General features: G+C 40.1%; 2 protein-coding genes across 2 annotated transcripts; both read left to right on the forward strand.

Annotated features, from left to right (window-relative positions):
• The first annotated feature begins 8,264 nt into the window (after positions 1 to 8,264).
• Positions 8,265 to 10,732, forward strand: LOC110702053 (chalcone synthase 3-like). The gene is made up of 2 exons (XM_021879697.1): positions 8,265 to 8,442; positions 9,736 to 10,732. The coding sequence occupies exons 1-2, from the start codon at positions 8,265 to 8,267 to the stop codon at positions 10,722 to 10,724; spliced, it is 1,167 nt and encodes a 388-aa protein (XP_021735389.1). The 3' UTR covers positions 10,725 to 10,732.
• A 1,223-nt stretch (positions 10,733 to 11,955) lies between these two features.
• LOC110702054 lies at positions 11,956 to 14,000 on the forward strand. Its single transcript, XM_021879698.1, has 2 exons — positions 11,956 to 13,419; positions 13,713 to 14,000. The coding sequence occupies exons 1-2, from the start codon at positions 12,303 to 12,305 to the stop codon at positions 13,970 to 13,972; spliced, it is 1,377 nt and encodes a 458-aa protein (XP_021735390.1). The 5' UTR covers positions 11,956 to 12,302; the 3' UTR covers positions 13,973 to 14,000.
• The last annotated feature ends 1,183 nt before the right edge of the window (positions 14,001 to 15,183 follow it).

Below are 15,183 nucleotides of genomic sequence, written 5' to 3' on the forward strand. Positions count from 1 at the left end.
GCTGTAGCCACGAATATGCTCCCAGTCGTGGTCTACCAGCTGCAGGTAAATGATCTGTAAATGGCTGCCACTCTTGCCACCGAACAACACACCCGAGATGAGCAGAAAAAGGTACGCTCGAGCATGTCTCGCAATAGTGGCCTCATCAGCACCATCAGGCAACACACGAAAAGTGTCGTGTATCCAGCCGGTCCTCAATCCGCCGCCCCTGATATCGTCCAGTCCTGGCTGAACCCCGAGAACCTGAGCTACATAACCAGGGGGATCGGCCAACGCAGATCCAGACACCGGACTACCATGAATGGGAAGCTGTGTGAGTATCGCCACGTCTCGCAACGTCACGGTCGCCTCCCCAACAGGTAGATGGAAGGAGTGCGTCTCCTGCCTCCATCTCTCCACAAGCGCAGTAACAAGCGCTGGGTCGACCTCTCTGAACGCCATCCGATGTATACCCATGAAGCCAGCGTACTCCACGAAAGGCAGAATGCGGGGATCGATAACCCAATCGCCAAGGAACGCAACAGTGTAGTGCCTGCATGTCAGTATGCCCGCCGGATCAACCGACTGACTCCAAATGTCAACGCTACAATGTGTGTCATGTAGTGTAAGGACAGAAGGGTCGGTGGGTCCGGGTGTCCTATCTCGGGTGTCCATGGTATCTGTTCATAAACAGTTATAATCCAACAATTATAAAGTAAAAATTACATATAAGCGATAACAAAATACAGAATTTCAAATCTCATACTTCAATCTAAAAATCCAACTGTTACAATCATTTGAAATGTAGAAATACAATCACCGTACTATTCTACTACATCACTCTAGATAACAGAAAAAATAAAAAATTAGTGCCCGGTCGATCTAGAGGGACACGATCTCTTGTTGTGAACCTGCTGGTGACAGAGGCTGCATTTGCTCGCGGGACGGTTGGTCTCATCCATTTCATTGCGTATGCGTCTTGACTTAGGGCGACCTTGTCCTCGTACCATGCTGTTGTCGGGAATGAGTTTAGGCCCTCCATTCTCTCTCCATGTCGTCTCACAAGGGATAGGCCAGAATTGGGGAGCGTATGTGTTTGCGTAGGCCTCTGATTGCAGTACCCGGTCCACCCATGGCCGCTCTGATATCGAATAATTCACACAAACTGCTAGAACATGAGAACATGGGAGGTGGAAGATCCGTGGTTTATTGCATGTGCACATTCTTAACTGAAAGTTAACAGTATGTCTATGGCCTCCTTTTCTACCAATTCTATCTCCCCTCTTTGTTTCAACTTGATATATATGCAGTCGACGGTTATACGCTTCCACTTTGTGATATCTAGCCTTTGCAATGTTTTTCTCCATAATGGATGTGACTTTGGGGGAGTATGCAAGTCCCTGTTCAGATCTAGTCTGAGATAATTCCTTTCTATCAGTGAAATACTTATTGACTCTGTGGAATGTTAATTCAACAAGGGACATGATAGGTAGAAATCGAGCACCCTTTCAACACATTGTTAAATGTTTCTGAGAAGTTCGTAGTACATATCCCATATCTGCGACCAGCATCGTGAAACAAAGACCACATAGGCAAGGGCACTTGGACAATATACTGTATGGCCTTGGTACACGCCTGACCGATCAAACTCATATCAGCTACCAGTTTTCTTTCCTGCCTTTGGTACGCAGCAGCCTTGAACATATCTCTCATGTCGTTTCTTCGCACGTGAGTCTTCAAGTTAGAAGTCAAGTGCCGAACACAAAACCTGTGATAGGCTCGCGGCTCGGTGAATCCAACATTAGGGTCATTCATTGCTGCAATGATCCCAGCATGTCGATCAGATATAACACAGAGGTCATCCCGTTGAGTGACATGAACCCGAATGCAGCCCAGAAACCAAGACCAGCTGGAAATGTTTTCCCCTTCGACTAACGCAAATGCAAGCGAAAATACTTGGAAGTTTGCATCCACACTTGTAGCAACCAACAATGTTCCTTTAAATTTCCCGTACAAATGCGTCCCATCGATACAGATGACAGACATACAATGTTTAAAACCTTCAACATAAGGGCCGAAGGCCCAAAATACTCGTTCAAACACTTCCATGTTGCTGTAATAAACATCGTCTACCAGAGCTTTGTGTTTCCATACAACAACGGTTCCCGGGTTTGACTGTTTGAGTGCTTCCATGAAGTGCGGAAGTCGGCCATAAGAACTCTCCCAATCTCCAAATACTTCAGCTATGGCTTTCTCCCTAGCATACCATGCTCTTCGATAAGTAACGTCGAACTGAAAATGCTTGGATATGAGTTCCTGTATAAATTCAACTTTCAAGCATGGATCTTTCTGCACAAGAGACTTCACAAAATCGGAAATTAAGGATGAATCCAAGTGTGCATGATCTGTAGATAACACTTCAGTGACATAGGTGTCCCGGTGCGGGCCTTTGTATGTGACTATGGTAAAGGTATCTGAGTGCTCACTTTTTTTGGTGCCTCGTAGCGACCAACCACAATTCTTCTTGCACCGCAGATGAAGGACCTTCTCATTCGAGGTCACTGTGGTGTAGAATTGGTTCCTTTGTATAGAATACTTCTTCACCATTTCCTGAAGCAGTTTCTTAGATTCAAAGAACATACCCTTCTCAAACTCCCCCCCCCCCCCCCCCCCGATCACAAATGTTGTATGACTACCTGATTCGGCCCAATATTGATCAACCTCATAATTCTCATTTACTTGACTTAACCAAGGAATAGGAGTTCTAACCATGGCCTCCCCACCTTCCATGTCTGTAGAATCAACATCCATGTTTTCCAGAATTGGTTCCTCCTCTTCGCTCTTAGCCTCATCATTTGTTTCCCGGAGCGCATCATACAGAGACAACTCGTTATTCACCATATGTTGTAGATTTTCAAGATGATTCACCAATGGTTGAGACGGTGATGTATGATCATCATGCTGCGTAGGTGAATAACTTTGGAGTTGCATGGGAGAAGATATAACTGTGTTCGATGTCGAAGGCCCAGATTGGCCAAACATTGTCGTAGATGTTCCACCATATACAGGTGAAGCTATATGTGAACTCAACGGCATCTGGAACCGATCGTCATGAAGCAGTTTGCTGAAGGACCCCATCCCATATTCAGTTGATGGAATGTCTTGTGAGGGCATTCGGAAGGACTCTGTGTAACCGGAAAAATAGGTAGCTTGTTGATCTGGTCGAGTACTTTGTTGCGTACACATAGACACTATTTCTACATATATCTCATGTGGATAACCCCTCATTAAAACAGCGCTCCTCAAAGCTTTCAAATGTCTATCGTTAGAACAAGGTAACACTTGAACCGCATAATTAGTCTCAAACCTCATTTGAATGTTAAGTTGTACATTCATTCGGTTTAAGCCAATAATGCTATGAACCTCGTTCATCAGATCGTTGAAAGTCATGTCTGGTCCAAGTGGCAATACTTCCATATTTCCACCACTATACTGGACATTCGGTCTATCAGACACAAATTCACCCCCCCCATCGGCATAACAAAGCTGCGTTTTGTGCAGCCATATTCTATACAACAACCAAAAACACATCTTAATTGCATGCAATCTCCACCAATTCGCACAATAACAACCAAGAAATTCACACTACAAACATAATTAACCATCATTGTTCCAATTCACATAGGAACCAAAACAAAGTACACAACGAACATATTCACACTAACAACCAACGTATTCTACATAACATAATTTTCGTAATTAAACGACAATGTAGGCTATTTTATCAAATTAAAACAACAATTTCATCAACAATATCAACAATTTCATCAACATTTTCAACATTTTTACCAAACATTTCCACAATTTCATCATAAACTTTCTTACTAAACTAACATCAATTTAGGGCTTTTATACTAAACTATTATCAAATTACAACAAACTAACTTAGAATTATCAACATAATTATCAATTTACATCAAACTAACTTAGAATAATCAACAACATTATCAAATTAAAACAATGTACTATATAATTATCAAACTAACCTAGGTTTTAAAATTTTAAAAACAAATAAGTGAGAAGTACCAAAAATGTGATTATAAAGAAGAGGAGAGGCGCGGCGGCAGCAGGCAGTAGGCGGCGGCGAAGGTGGCAGGCAGCAGGCGGGGGCGGCAGCGACGGCGACGGCAGAGCTTTGAGGAAGAGTGAATGCGTTGCGTGAGGAAGAGTGAGTTTGAGTTTTTAGTTTTGAGGAAGAGTGAATGCGTTGCGTCTGCCTGGAAGAATATACCAGGCAAAACCGCTGACTGAGGCAGCGTGTTTCTAGTATTAATGAAACGCTGCCTCAGTCAGCGTTTTAAGGCCTGTTATAGCCTAACACAAAAACGCTGACTGAGGCAGCGTCTTTGTGTATTTCAGTTTTTTTTTTATTTTTTATTTTGTATTTCACAAAATACATAATTCAAAACAAATTAAATAAATAAAAATGAGGAAAAACGCTGACCGAGGCAGCGTTTTACCTCAGAAGCTCAGTTTCGTAAATAGTTTGGCCACGCGTCTATATTCGTAAATAGTTTACTAATATCTTTAAATGAAACGCTGCCTCAGGCAGCGTTTAATGTACAAGCATAAAACGCAGCCTGAGGCAGCGTTTTTATCTGTACATTAAACGCTGCCTCAGGCAGCGTTTCTTGCGGGAATTATAACGAATTCCAGGCCTTTTTTTCTCAATATCTTTCCCGCAATTTACACTCTCTCTCTCACTAACTCTCATTGTCAGCAACAAAGAACCACAACCGTTGCCAACGCCTCCCCTGCCGTGCCGCCGCCCCTGCCGCCGCCAAAGTGAACGGAAGTTGTTGCCGGCATTGTCTCACTCACTCTTTAAATCCGGGTAAACCCTAAATTCGTAGTACATTGTTGAATTTTACATTGAATAGTTGGTAGTAGATAGTTGCTGTATGTTGTAGCAAATTGTGATGTAAATTGTATTAATTTGTTGCTAATTAGTAATGAAATGTGATAAATTGTTGATAATTATTGATGATAATGTGGTACATTGTTGAGGAAAAATATAGACGAAATTTTTGATTAAATTGTCGACGAAATTGTTGATGAAATTGTCAATGATAATGTGGTTTGTTTTTGATGAAATTCTTGATGAAATTGTTGATGGTAATGTGGTCTATTATTGTGAAAAAAATGATAAAATTGTTGATGGTAATGCGGCATTAGTATGTTGATAGTTGTATGCGGTACTAAGAGTTTATGAAATTGGTGATGAAAATGTTGATAATGAGAATGGACTTGTTTCATTGTTGTCATATTAGCTACACATGTAGGTTCTCGAAATTTGATATAACTTTCCATTATCAAAGCTATGTATGTTATGTATTGTTAAATTAGGGTTTTTTGACGTTGTTTTAGAATTCGATTATCCTTAAATGTGTTTTGGTTGGTATGTAGAATATGGCTTCACAAAATGTAGTGTTGTTATGCCGGTGGGGAGGTGAAATTATGTGCGATGGATCAAATGTTGAGTACAGTGGAGGGAATATGGAACTTATAACACTTGAACCGAACATGACTGTGAATGATCTGATGAATGAGGTTCACAGTGAACTGAACACACTGTTAACTTCCAGTTGAGAACCTGTACATGCAACAAACCCCTGATATTCCACCTTCCATGCTCTCATGTTCTAGCAGTGTGTGCGACTTATTCACTATCCGAGAGGCCGTGGGTGGACCCTTTCCTGCAATCGGATGCGTATATGAACACGTATGCACCACAGTTCTGGCCTATTCCATGTGAGACCACTTGGACGCAGTACATAGGACCTAGACTCATCCCGGACGCCAGCATGGTAAGAGGAAAAGGTCGGCCAAAGTCAAAGTGCATACGCAACGAAATGGATGACACTAACCGACCTAGGACTAAATGCAGCCGCTGTCACCAACAAGGTCACAATCGCAAAACGTGCCCAGCTAGATCAACCGAAACATAAGCTTGTAATTGTTTAGCTATAGTAGTAGAATAGTAGATTCATGTAGTAGTTGATTAATGACGTTATGTAACATTTGTAACGCTTGGATTATATTTGAGATTTGGTGACTTATATTTCGTACTTGTCTTTTACCTGTGACAGTCATGTCAATTTCATTGACTAGTAATTCTGTTTTTTAATTGGTTTGTCCATATTGTTTTGAATGAACAGATATCATGGTCGGACACGATCGGATACCAGGACCACTTGACCCTTCTGTCCTTACACTGCAGGATAGACATCAGAGTGTTGACATATGGGAGCAGACGGTAATTTCTCACCAGCCTATCCCCATGCCCTGTGACACTAGTATTCGCCTCCACGGCATTGACCGTCGTGAAAAGTTGGAGACAAACTGGGCACTGGAGCATCATCAATTCATTGAGCTTTGGGACCAGCGGTTGGAGTCCATCGTTGACGGTCACCTGTTTCAGGGTGTTATGGATCCGCGTGATCCTTACATGGTATGGTACAGGCAGATTACATGCCTTTTCATCAACCCTACCTACACCCCACCGTCCACGCACTACCATCCAGCTTATGATGTTATCAGCGGACTTGTGAGTTTTTTCAGTTTCTTGTTTTCCAAAATTATTTGAAATTCTATATCATATTACTAATTCATGGATGATTACTGCAGGCGGGGGATATGGGTGCGATGGTTGATGCACTTTCAGATGCCTTAGCAGCCGTACCCACCAGAGCCCAGGTTGAGCGGGTGCGAGATATGGGCATACATAGCTTGCAGAGATATGGCCATGGCCATCTTGTCCACCCCAAGGACGATCATGACCCCAACTCCTTCCATTCACAGTTCGACTTCGGACAGAGTAGTGGTGGAGGTCATACTTCGGGCTCTACACAGGCAGAGGATTACTTCATCCATAATACCGCTCCCGGCCACAGCCAGGATGACTCATCGTCTCGCCAGCTGACTTCTCCACCGTCCCGAGACCCATTCACCACCATTCAGCATTACACGAGGCGTCCGAGGCGTGTTCGTAGACGGACGGAGGACACACAGGATGAAGATCAGTTAACTCCAATATATGAGTCCGGATAGTATTAGTTAGTTGATCCTTTTGTGGTACTCAGATATTTAACAATGTTGTATATAACGCTTACATTATAAATACAAGAAATGTTTTCTAAATGACTCTCTGTACAATTTGAAGTTTATTTCCCTTATTTGTCCGAATTTGACTTTTGTTAGTGAAACTATATCTTTTATATCCGTTATATGTATCAAGCAGCATATATTTGGTCTCCTGCACTTAAAGTGCTGTTTCACGATGGTTATCATGTTGTTGGGGTTGTTTCCAGTGTTTGATGGTTGTCGGTGGTGGTCGATGGTGGTGGAAAGGTTGGGGCTGGTGGTGGGATTGCTCTTGCGTTGTTTAGGGTGTTTTATGGTAGTTTATGGGTGGTTGAGAGTGGCGGGCGGTGGTGGTGGGGGAGGTGGTTGATGGTGGTGGGGGTGGTGGTTAATGATGGGGGTGGTGGGAATGTCCTTGCGTTGTTTAGGGTGTTTAACATTGCATAGGGGTGGTCGAGAGTGGCGGCCGGTGGTGGTGGGGGAGGTGGTTGATGGTGGTGGATGGTGGTGGGGGTGGTGGTTCATGGTGGGGCTGAGCTGATGCTGTTGGGTGAGGGTTATGTGTAGGGGCAGCAGCAGATTGCAGAAACTGCTGGTGATGCAGTGTAGCAGATGCTGCTGGTAATGCAGTCTAGCAGAAAAACGCTGCCTGAGGCAGCGTTTTATGCTTTAACATAAAACGCTGCCTCAGGCTGCGTTTTATGCTTCAAATAAAACGCTGCCTCAGGCTGCGTTTTATGCTTCAACATAAAACGCTGCCTCAGGCAGCGTTTTAAAGCCCATATACATATTCCAGTATAATTTGGCAAAATATACTAGTATATTTTGCCAAAATACATACCAACAGGTCAACAAGGTAAAACGCTGTCTGAGACAGCGTTTTACTTCTTGAATTTTTTTTTTAAAAAAACTGGGTGTTAAACGCTGTCCGAGACAGCGTTTCACCCCAGAAGCTTAGTTTGGGAAATACTTTTCCCACGAGACCAATTTGGTAAATAATTTACCAATAAAGCTCAATTTGGGAAAAAATCATGATTACGTTGCCATATATAAATTCATAACTCCTAGCATCAATATAATCTAAGAATTCTTAGCTTTCATTTAATTAATTATAAATCCTAGCTTCAATATAACCTAAGAAAATGGGTTCTATTTATGAAATTCCAATGCCTCCAAAAGCAAATGGTCCGGCCACTATCCTGGCTATGGGCACAGCCAATCCACCAAATGAGTTTATTCAGGCAGACTATCCTGAGTACTACTTTCGTATTATCAATAGCGAACATTTAACCCGTCTCAAGAGCAAGTACCAGCGCATGTGTATGCCCTTATTTGCTTTTTATTCTTTTATACTCTATCCCGTTGCTTTTTAATTTATTTATTTGTAGATAACATGAATGATCTAATTGAACTTAATTTAGTTGGCCAAGTCCTCTGGAAGCAACAGTGAACGGGAAGGATATATAATGAAAACACTACTTCAATTCTAATTTAGTTCTCTAATTGGGTTGTATACAATCTAGAGATCTCGAAGTCATAAGGGATAAGGTTTAATATGACAAATAAACTGATAAGGCCTTGTTCACCTCACATTAATTATTGTTATTGAAATGAAATCATTTTTTAAGAAGTGTAATTATTTTTGTTGAATTATCTTTGCTGAACTTCAATTATTTTTACTTAATTGAAATTAATTTTACTGAGTTAAAATTAGTTTTAGTGATTTTCTATTATATTTATTTTTTAAAGTTACCGATTTTTATGAACTGAAATTAGTTTTACTGAACTGAACTTATTATTAATGAATTGAAATTTTTTGCTGAATTGAAATTATTTTTACTAAACTTAAGTTACTTTACTAAATATTATTTTTTTAAAGGTGAAGTGAATTTGGCTTAAGTGTGTCCTCTTTTTTTTTGTTAAATAAAAATCGCTAGACTTCAGTAAAATTATTTTGAAAATAATAAAAGTGATTGCACTAGTGTATTACTGATTATAGTTAAATAAATTAATACTACATCAAATAGTTAGAAAATCTTATTTTTCATGAAAAGTATTACGAGTAAAAAATAATGTAATTTTTAATGCATTGAAAAAGGGTAATGCTACTTGTACCTTTAATGGCTAAATATAAGCATAAAATACACTCTTGAAAAATTTATAAAATTAGAAATTCATGACAAAAACACGCGCAAATCAGTGTAATTAATTAGTGTTTATATTTTTATGATTTCCTAAATTTATACGATTTTTTAGTGTAGATTTAATGCTTATATGTAGCCCTAACTCCTTAAGGGCTATGTATAATATTTTCTTTGATAAAATAATGTATTTAGATAGGATAATTTTGGTTCATTAAAAGTGTATCTGATATGTGACCATGTACCCAATTCCCACAATTTTGGAACCCCATTGACTAGCTTGAATTTTATTCATGAGAATCACGACTAATTATTGCAGGTGATAATGATTAGGAAACAACATGCTTAAATGTATCTTATACTGTACTTGTATTCTTCGAATAGTCGTACCACTTGTAAAGAATAAGACCTTTTTCTTTTTGGTAAATTTGTACATGACTAATTATATCTAATTACTGCATATTAATTGCAGGCGATAAGTCAATGATTAGGAAACGTTACATGCACGTAACCGAAGAGACCTTGAAAGAACACCCTAAAATGTGCGATCGCAAGGCTTCTTCCTTATCAGCCCGTCAAGCAATCCTCGCCAGTGAAGTCCCCAAACTCGGCAAAGAAGCCGCCGATAAGGCCATCGCCGATTGGGGCCAACCCACGTCTAACATCACTCGCCTTATCTTCGGCACCAACACTTTCTGCGACACCCCCGCTGCTGACCAGTACCTCGCCATGCTCCTCGGCCTCTCGCCTTCCGTCAAGCGCTTTGTTCTCCTCCAGGGTGGCTGCCACTCTGGCGGTACGCTCCTTCGTATAGCAAAGTCCATGGCTGAAAACGAACGCGGAGCTCGTGTCTTGGTCGTATGCGCGGAGTTGAGTACTGTTATATTTTACCATGCTCCCGATGACACTAATCTTTTACCGCACACCTTATTCGCAGATGGTGCTGCGGCTTTGATTGTAGGTGCTGACCCTGATGAGCCTCTTGAGAAACCTATTTTTCGGCCAGTGTCAGCCGACCAGACCACAATTCCCGGTACAGACGGGACTATACAGGCCCGTCTGAGGGAAGAGGGTATGGTCGGGGACATTAGTCCTGACATACCTAAACTTATATCCAAAAATATCGAAAATTTGTTGATTGAATCTTTTGAGAGAATTGGGGTCAAAGACTGGAACTCCTTGTTTTGGATCCCTCACCCTGGAGGTCGAGCTATATTGGACCAGATTGAAACTGAACTCGAACTTGAGCCGACCAAACTGAATACTACTAGGCATGTCTTAAGCGAGTATGGGAACATGTGGGGTGCGAGTGTGATGTTCATATTGGAAGAGATGAGGAAACAATCGTCGATGGAGGGCAAATCGACAACCGGAGAAGGGTTGGAATGGGGTGTGTTGTTTGGTTTTGGTCCTGGCCTTACTGTTGAAACCATTGTGCTTCAAAGTGCTCCACTTAATTAATTGGGATTAAGCTGTTATACTAATTAATTATATATGCATTTGTTTTAATAATGTTGAGTTGTTTTAATTTATGGTGTGTTTACTAAAAGTTTACACCAAAATAAATAATTTGAGTGGTATACTTGTAATTTTTTTTCATTTGGTCGAGGAGGAGCTAAATGCAATACACATCCTCCAACCATAAATTGTTGTAATAATGGGTGTTGTTAGTACACCACCATTCAAGAGAATACACGTATAATTTTGTTTGTGATACACATTATATATGCTACTCCCTTTGTATTTTATTAATTGCTCCATTTTCCCTGACATTTATGTGGTACAATTATTTAATTAGTTATATCTTAATTAATAATCTATTTGTTGAAACGATTTCAACAAGTTCCTACAAGATTATATTTTATCTTATGCAAAAAACAAACATTTGTCAAAATAGATCAAATGAATAGTACAAAAAGTACAAATAGAACAAATAATAAAACACATGAAGTACTAAATTAAGTGTTACTACTGTATGTCTAATTTTTAAATTTTTTTTAGATATACATCAATTATTTTATTGTAAAAGTTATTAGAAGTACGTTATAATTTATAAATTAATTTTAATACAATATGTAACGGATGGAGTAATAAATTACAATAGTTGTTAAATTAATTCAACTATCGTAATTTGATTTAGTAAAGGAGATTTATTCAATGTTCAATCATATCCAAGTTCTTCATTTATAATTAGATGAATAATATCATGTCAAAAAAAAAAGTAGAAAAAAAGGATGACTAATATCGAAATTATATATAACAATGTTATTTGTAACTTGAAATCTAAGAGAAGTAACGAAGGGCTAACTCATATACTCATATACCCTCTGATCTCAGTCTAGAAGTGATCTTGATTATTCAAGTTGGAAGTGATAGCTTGTTTAAATTAACAAAACGTTTTGTGTGAGACCGGACTCATGTGAATGAGACCGGGCTCAACAATAAAAGGCCAACAAAAAGGCACGGGCTGACTAAACCCGATCGTGAGGCCCGTGACACCGTACCAACTCCGCATTACTGCATTAGTACCGCTTAACATTTCAACGAGCAGTGCGAAACATCCATATTTTCGCCTCACCAGATTCTCTCTTCGTCCTCCTTATTTAGTAAGCATATTGAAAACATAGACAAGGCCCATATTGTGTATTGGGTCTGACTTATTATATTTTCATTGTATATTAGGGCTCCGTAGTTGTGTAGCCTATATAAGGCATGTAATAAACTTAAGTGTGAGATAGAAAAATACAGACAGTCAAATATTTCCTCTTATTTTAACATGGTATCACAGCCTAGGATTTTAAGATCCCTTTTTCTTTCTTCCGCAAGATCAATTATATAATTTTTTTTTTCCTACAATAGCCGTCATCATCTAATCAATTTTTATTTTATTTTTGGGTTTGCTTGGTTGCTGCACTACATCCACCAATTTCCTAATTTGTTTTGTAGGTGTACGTGGCTTTCTCATACTCCTCCACTAAAACACCTACTTTTTTATTTTTTTTTCAATTGGATTTCATTATTCAACCTCTCTTTTTCGCCATGGTTGGAAGTGAAAGCAACACCAAGAAACCACAATTGATTCATGATGCATCATCATTCTACTATTTGCATCCATCGGAAAATTCAGGTATGTCCCTCACAAAATACTTGTTAACTGGCAAAAATTACGATGTATGGTCAAAGGCAATTATCAATGCTTTAGAAGGTAGAAACAAAGCAGGATTTATTAATGGTGATTTTGGTAAACCTGAGGATGACAAATCTCCTGAATTTGCAGCTTGGAAAGCTAATAATTCTACAATTTGCTCTTGGTTATTTAATTCTGTTGCTGAGTCCATACAACCTATTGTCGTGTCTCTTAAAATTGCAATTGAAATGTGGGTTGATTTGAAAGAACGATACTCTACTGTAAATGGACCTAGAATTAACCAATTGAAATCCCAATATCATCTTCTTCGCCAAAAAGGCATGAATATTGTGTCTTATTACAATAAATTTAAGGAATTGTGGGATTTGATTTATGGTTCTGAGGATGTCACTTGTGGGTGTACTTGTGCTGCTGCTCCAAAGCTTCGTGCTCGGGCTGAAACAGAGAAGATTCTTGATTTTGTGATGGGTTTTGACGATGAGCAGTATGGTCCTCTTCGTACTCAAATTCTGAGCATGGATCCTTTTCCAACTCTCAATAAAGCTTTCTCTTTGGCTACTCAGGAAGAGAGACACAAAGATATCATTCGAGCTCGGGATGACAAAACCGATGCTATGAGCTTCGCCGTGCAGGCAGCTACCCATACTCCATCAAAACAATCTATTCCCCCTGCAATCACACCTATGGTGTGCACTCATTGTGGTAGGCAGGGACATGAAGTTCAGTTTTGCTATCAACTTCATGGCTATCCATCTAATTCTCGTGGTCGTGGTAGAGGCCGTGGCTCGGGCCGTGGTAGGGGAGGAGGACAAGCTGGTCGTGGGCTAGGTTCTTCATCTAATGCGGTGGCTCATAATGCTATGTCATCAACCCCTCGCCGAGGCGACAACAACAATAGTAGCTCCTCAACCGCAGCATCAGTTACATCCCTTCCAGGGCTCAATGCTGAGCAAATGCAGCGCCTCTTGACCCTTCTTGACACATCTTCCACCAATGATAAATTAAATGGTAAGGTTGATGTTATAGGTGATTGGTTACTTAATAGTGGAGCTTCCCACCATATGACAAGCAATTTGGATTTAATGTTTGATTGTGTTGACTTACCACCATTGCCGGTTAGTTTGCCGGATGGAATTCAAACCTCTGCTCTTAAAACAGGAAGTGTGCAATTGATGCCAGAACTGATCATACACAATGTTTTATATGTTCCCAATCTCAAATGCAATTTGATTTCTATTGGTCAATTAATTCTTGATATATCTTGTTTTGTGACATTTACTGAACGTTTGTGTATCATCCAGGACCGCACTACGAGGATGGCTATTGGTCTGTGGGGAGCTTAGGAATGGGGTGTATGTGTTTCGGCCTGTTACTTAGAAGGTTAGCTCGCATCTCAGCACATTGGATGATACTTTGCTCCTGCATCAGCGTCTTGGTCATCCTTCTAGCCAAGCTTTATCATTTATTTCTAGTTCTAGTCGTAGTAGCAAGGTTAAAAAGGCCTTGGATAATTGTGATGTATGTTTTAAGGCCAAACAAACTTATTCTGTATTTCCTTTAAGTGATAATAAAGCTGAGAATTTATTTGATATTGTGCATTGCAATTTATGGGGTCCTTACACAAAGTCTACTATATCTGGAGCACATTATTTTCTTACTTTGGTTGATGATTGCTCACGAGCAGTGTGGGTATATTTGATAAAGGAGAAAACTGAGGTATCCTCATGCTTCAGGAATTTTTTTGCTATGGTAAAAACCCAATTTGGCAGGGTTGTTAAGATTGTCCGTTCTGACAACGGTACTGAGTTTACATGTATGCTACCATTTTTTGGTGAACAGGGAATATTGTTTCAATCGTCGTGTGTTGGAACACCACAACAAAATGGAAGAGTGGAGCAGAAACACCGTCACATTTTAGAGGTTGCTCGTGCCTTGCGATTTCAAGCATCACTTCCCATACGTTTTTGGGGTGAATCAGTTCATGCCGCAGTCAGCTTGATTAATCGTACTCCGACAAAAATCTTAGAAGGTAAAACTCCATATGATATTCTTTTTAGTTCTCCTCCTCCTTATAACATGCTCCGTGTTTTTGGATGCCTTTGTTATGCTCATAACAAACCTCGTCAAAAGGATAAATTTTCCTCTAGAAGTCGAAAGTGTGTATTCCTTGGATACCCTTTTGGCAAGAAAGGGTGGAAAGTAATGGACTTAGAGACTAGTGAGGTGTTTGTTTCAAGAGATGTTTGTTTTCAGGAGGATGTGTTTCCGTTTGCCCCAGTCCTTGATGCTTCACTTGCTGCTCCTTCATCACTTCCAACTACTGGGATGTGTGACTGGGAGTTTCAGATAGAATATGTTGCTCCTAATTCCCACATTCCACACTCACAGCCTGTTGTAAGGGGGAGCAATGACCAGGCTGCTGCCAGCAACCTTTGATACCCAATTCTAGTACAAGTGCTCCTGCACCACAACTTACCTCATCCCAATCAGTTCTTACCCCGATTTCAGTGGTGCGAGAAGATTCTGATAATGCTACTCAACAAAGTACCTCTTCATCGAGTACCGCCTCTCCATTGTCTCCTGAACCTACTGGTCACCCACAGCGTGAATGTCGTCCACCATTCTGGATGACTGATTATATATGTCACACGGCTCGTCTTTCACACCCCATCTCCTCCAAAACCCTGCCAATGTCTTCCTCAGGTATGCGGTATCCTATTGCAAACTATGTCACATATAAGAATTTATTTACTGACCATAGAAATTTTGTTG

Source organism: Chenopodium quinoa, unplaced genomic scaffold, assembly GCF_001683475.1.
Source record: "Chenopodium quinoa cultivar QQ74 unplaced genomic scaffold, ASM168347v1, whole genome shotgun sequence".
In the NCBI taxonomy this organism is placed as follows: domain Eukaryota; kingdom Viridiplantae; phylum Streptophyta; class Magnoliopsida; order Caryophyllales; family Amaranthaceae; genus Chenopodium; species Chenopodium quinoa.

Bases quoted from the DNA above. Each gene is read 5' to 3' on its own strand.
- LOC110702054 (XM_021879698.1), top strand. From the start codon at position 12,303: ATGGTTGGAAGTGAAAGCAACACCAAGAAACCACAATTGATTCATGAT. The intron at 13,420-13,712 runs GTAAGGTTGATG...TGTATCATCCAG, and splicing joins CACCAATGATAAATTAAATG to GACCGCACTACGAGGATGGC.
- LOC110702053 (XM_021879697.1), top strand. From the start codon at position 8,265: ATGGGTTCTATTTATGAAATTCCAATGCCTCCAAAAGCAAATGGTCCG. The intron at 8,443-9,735 runs GTATGCCCTTAT...TATTAATTGCAG, and splicing joins GAGCAAGTACCAGCGCATGT to GCGATAAGTCAATGATTAGG.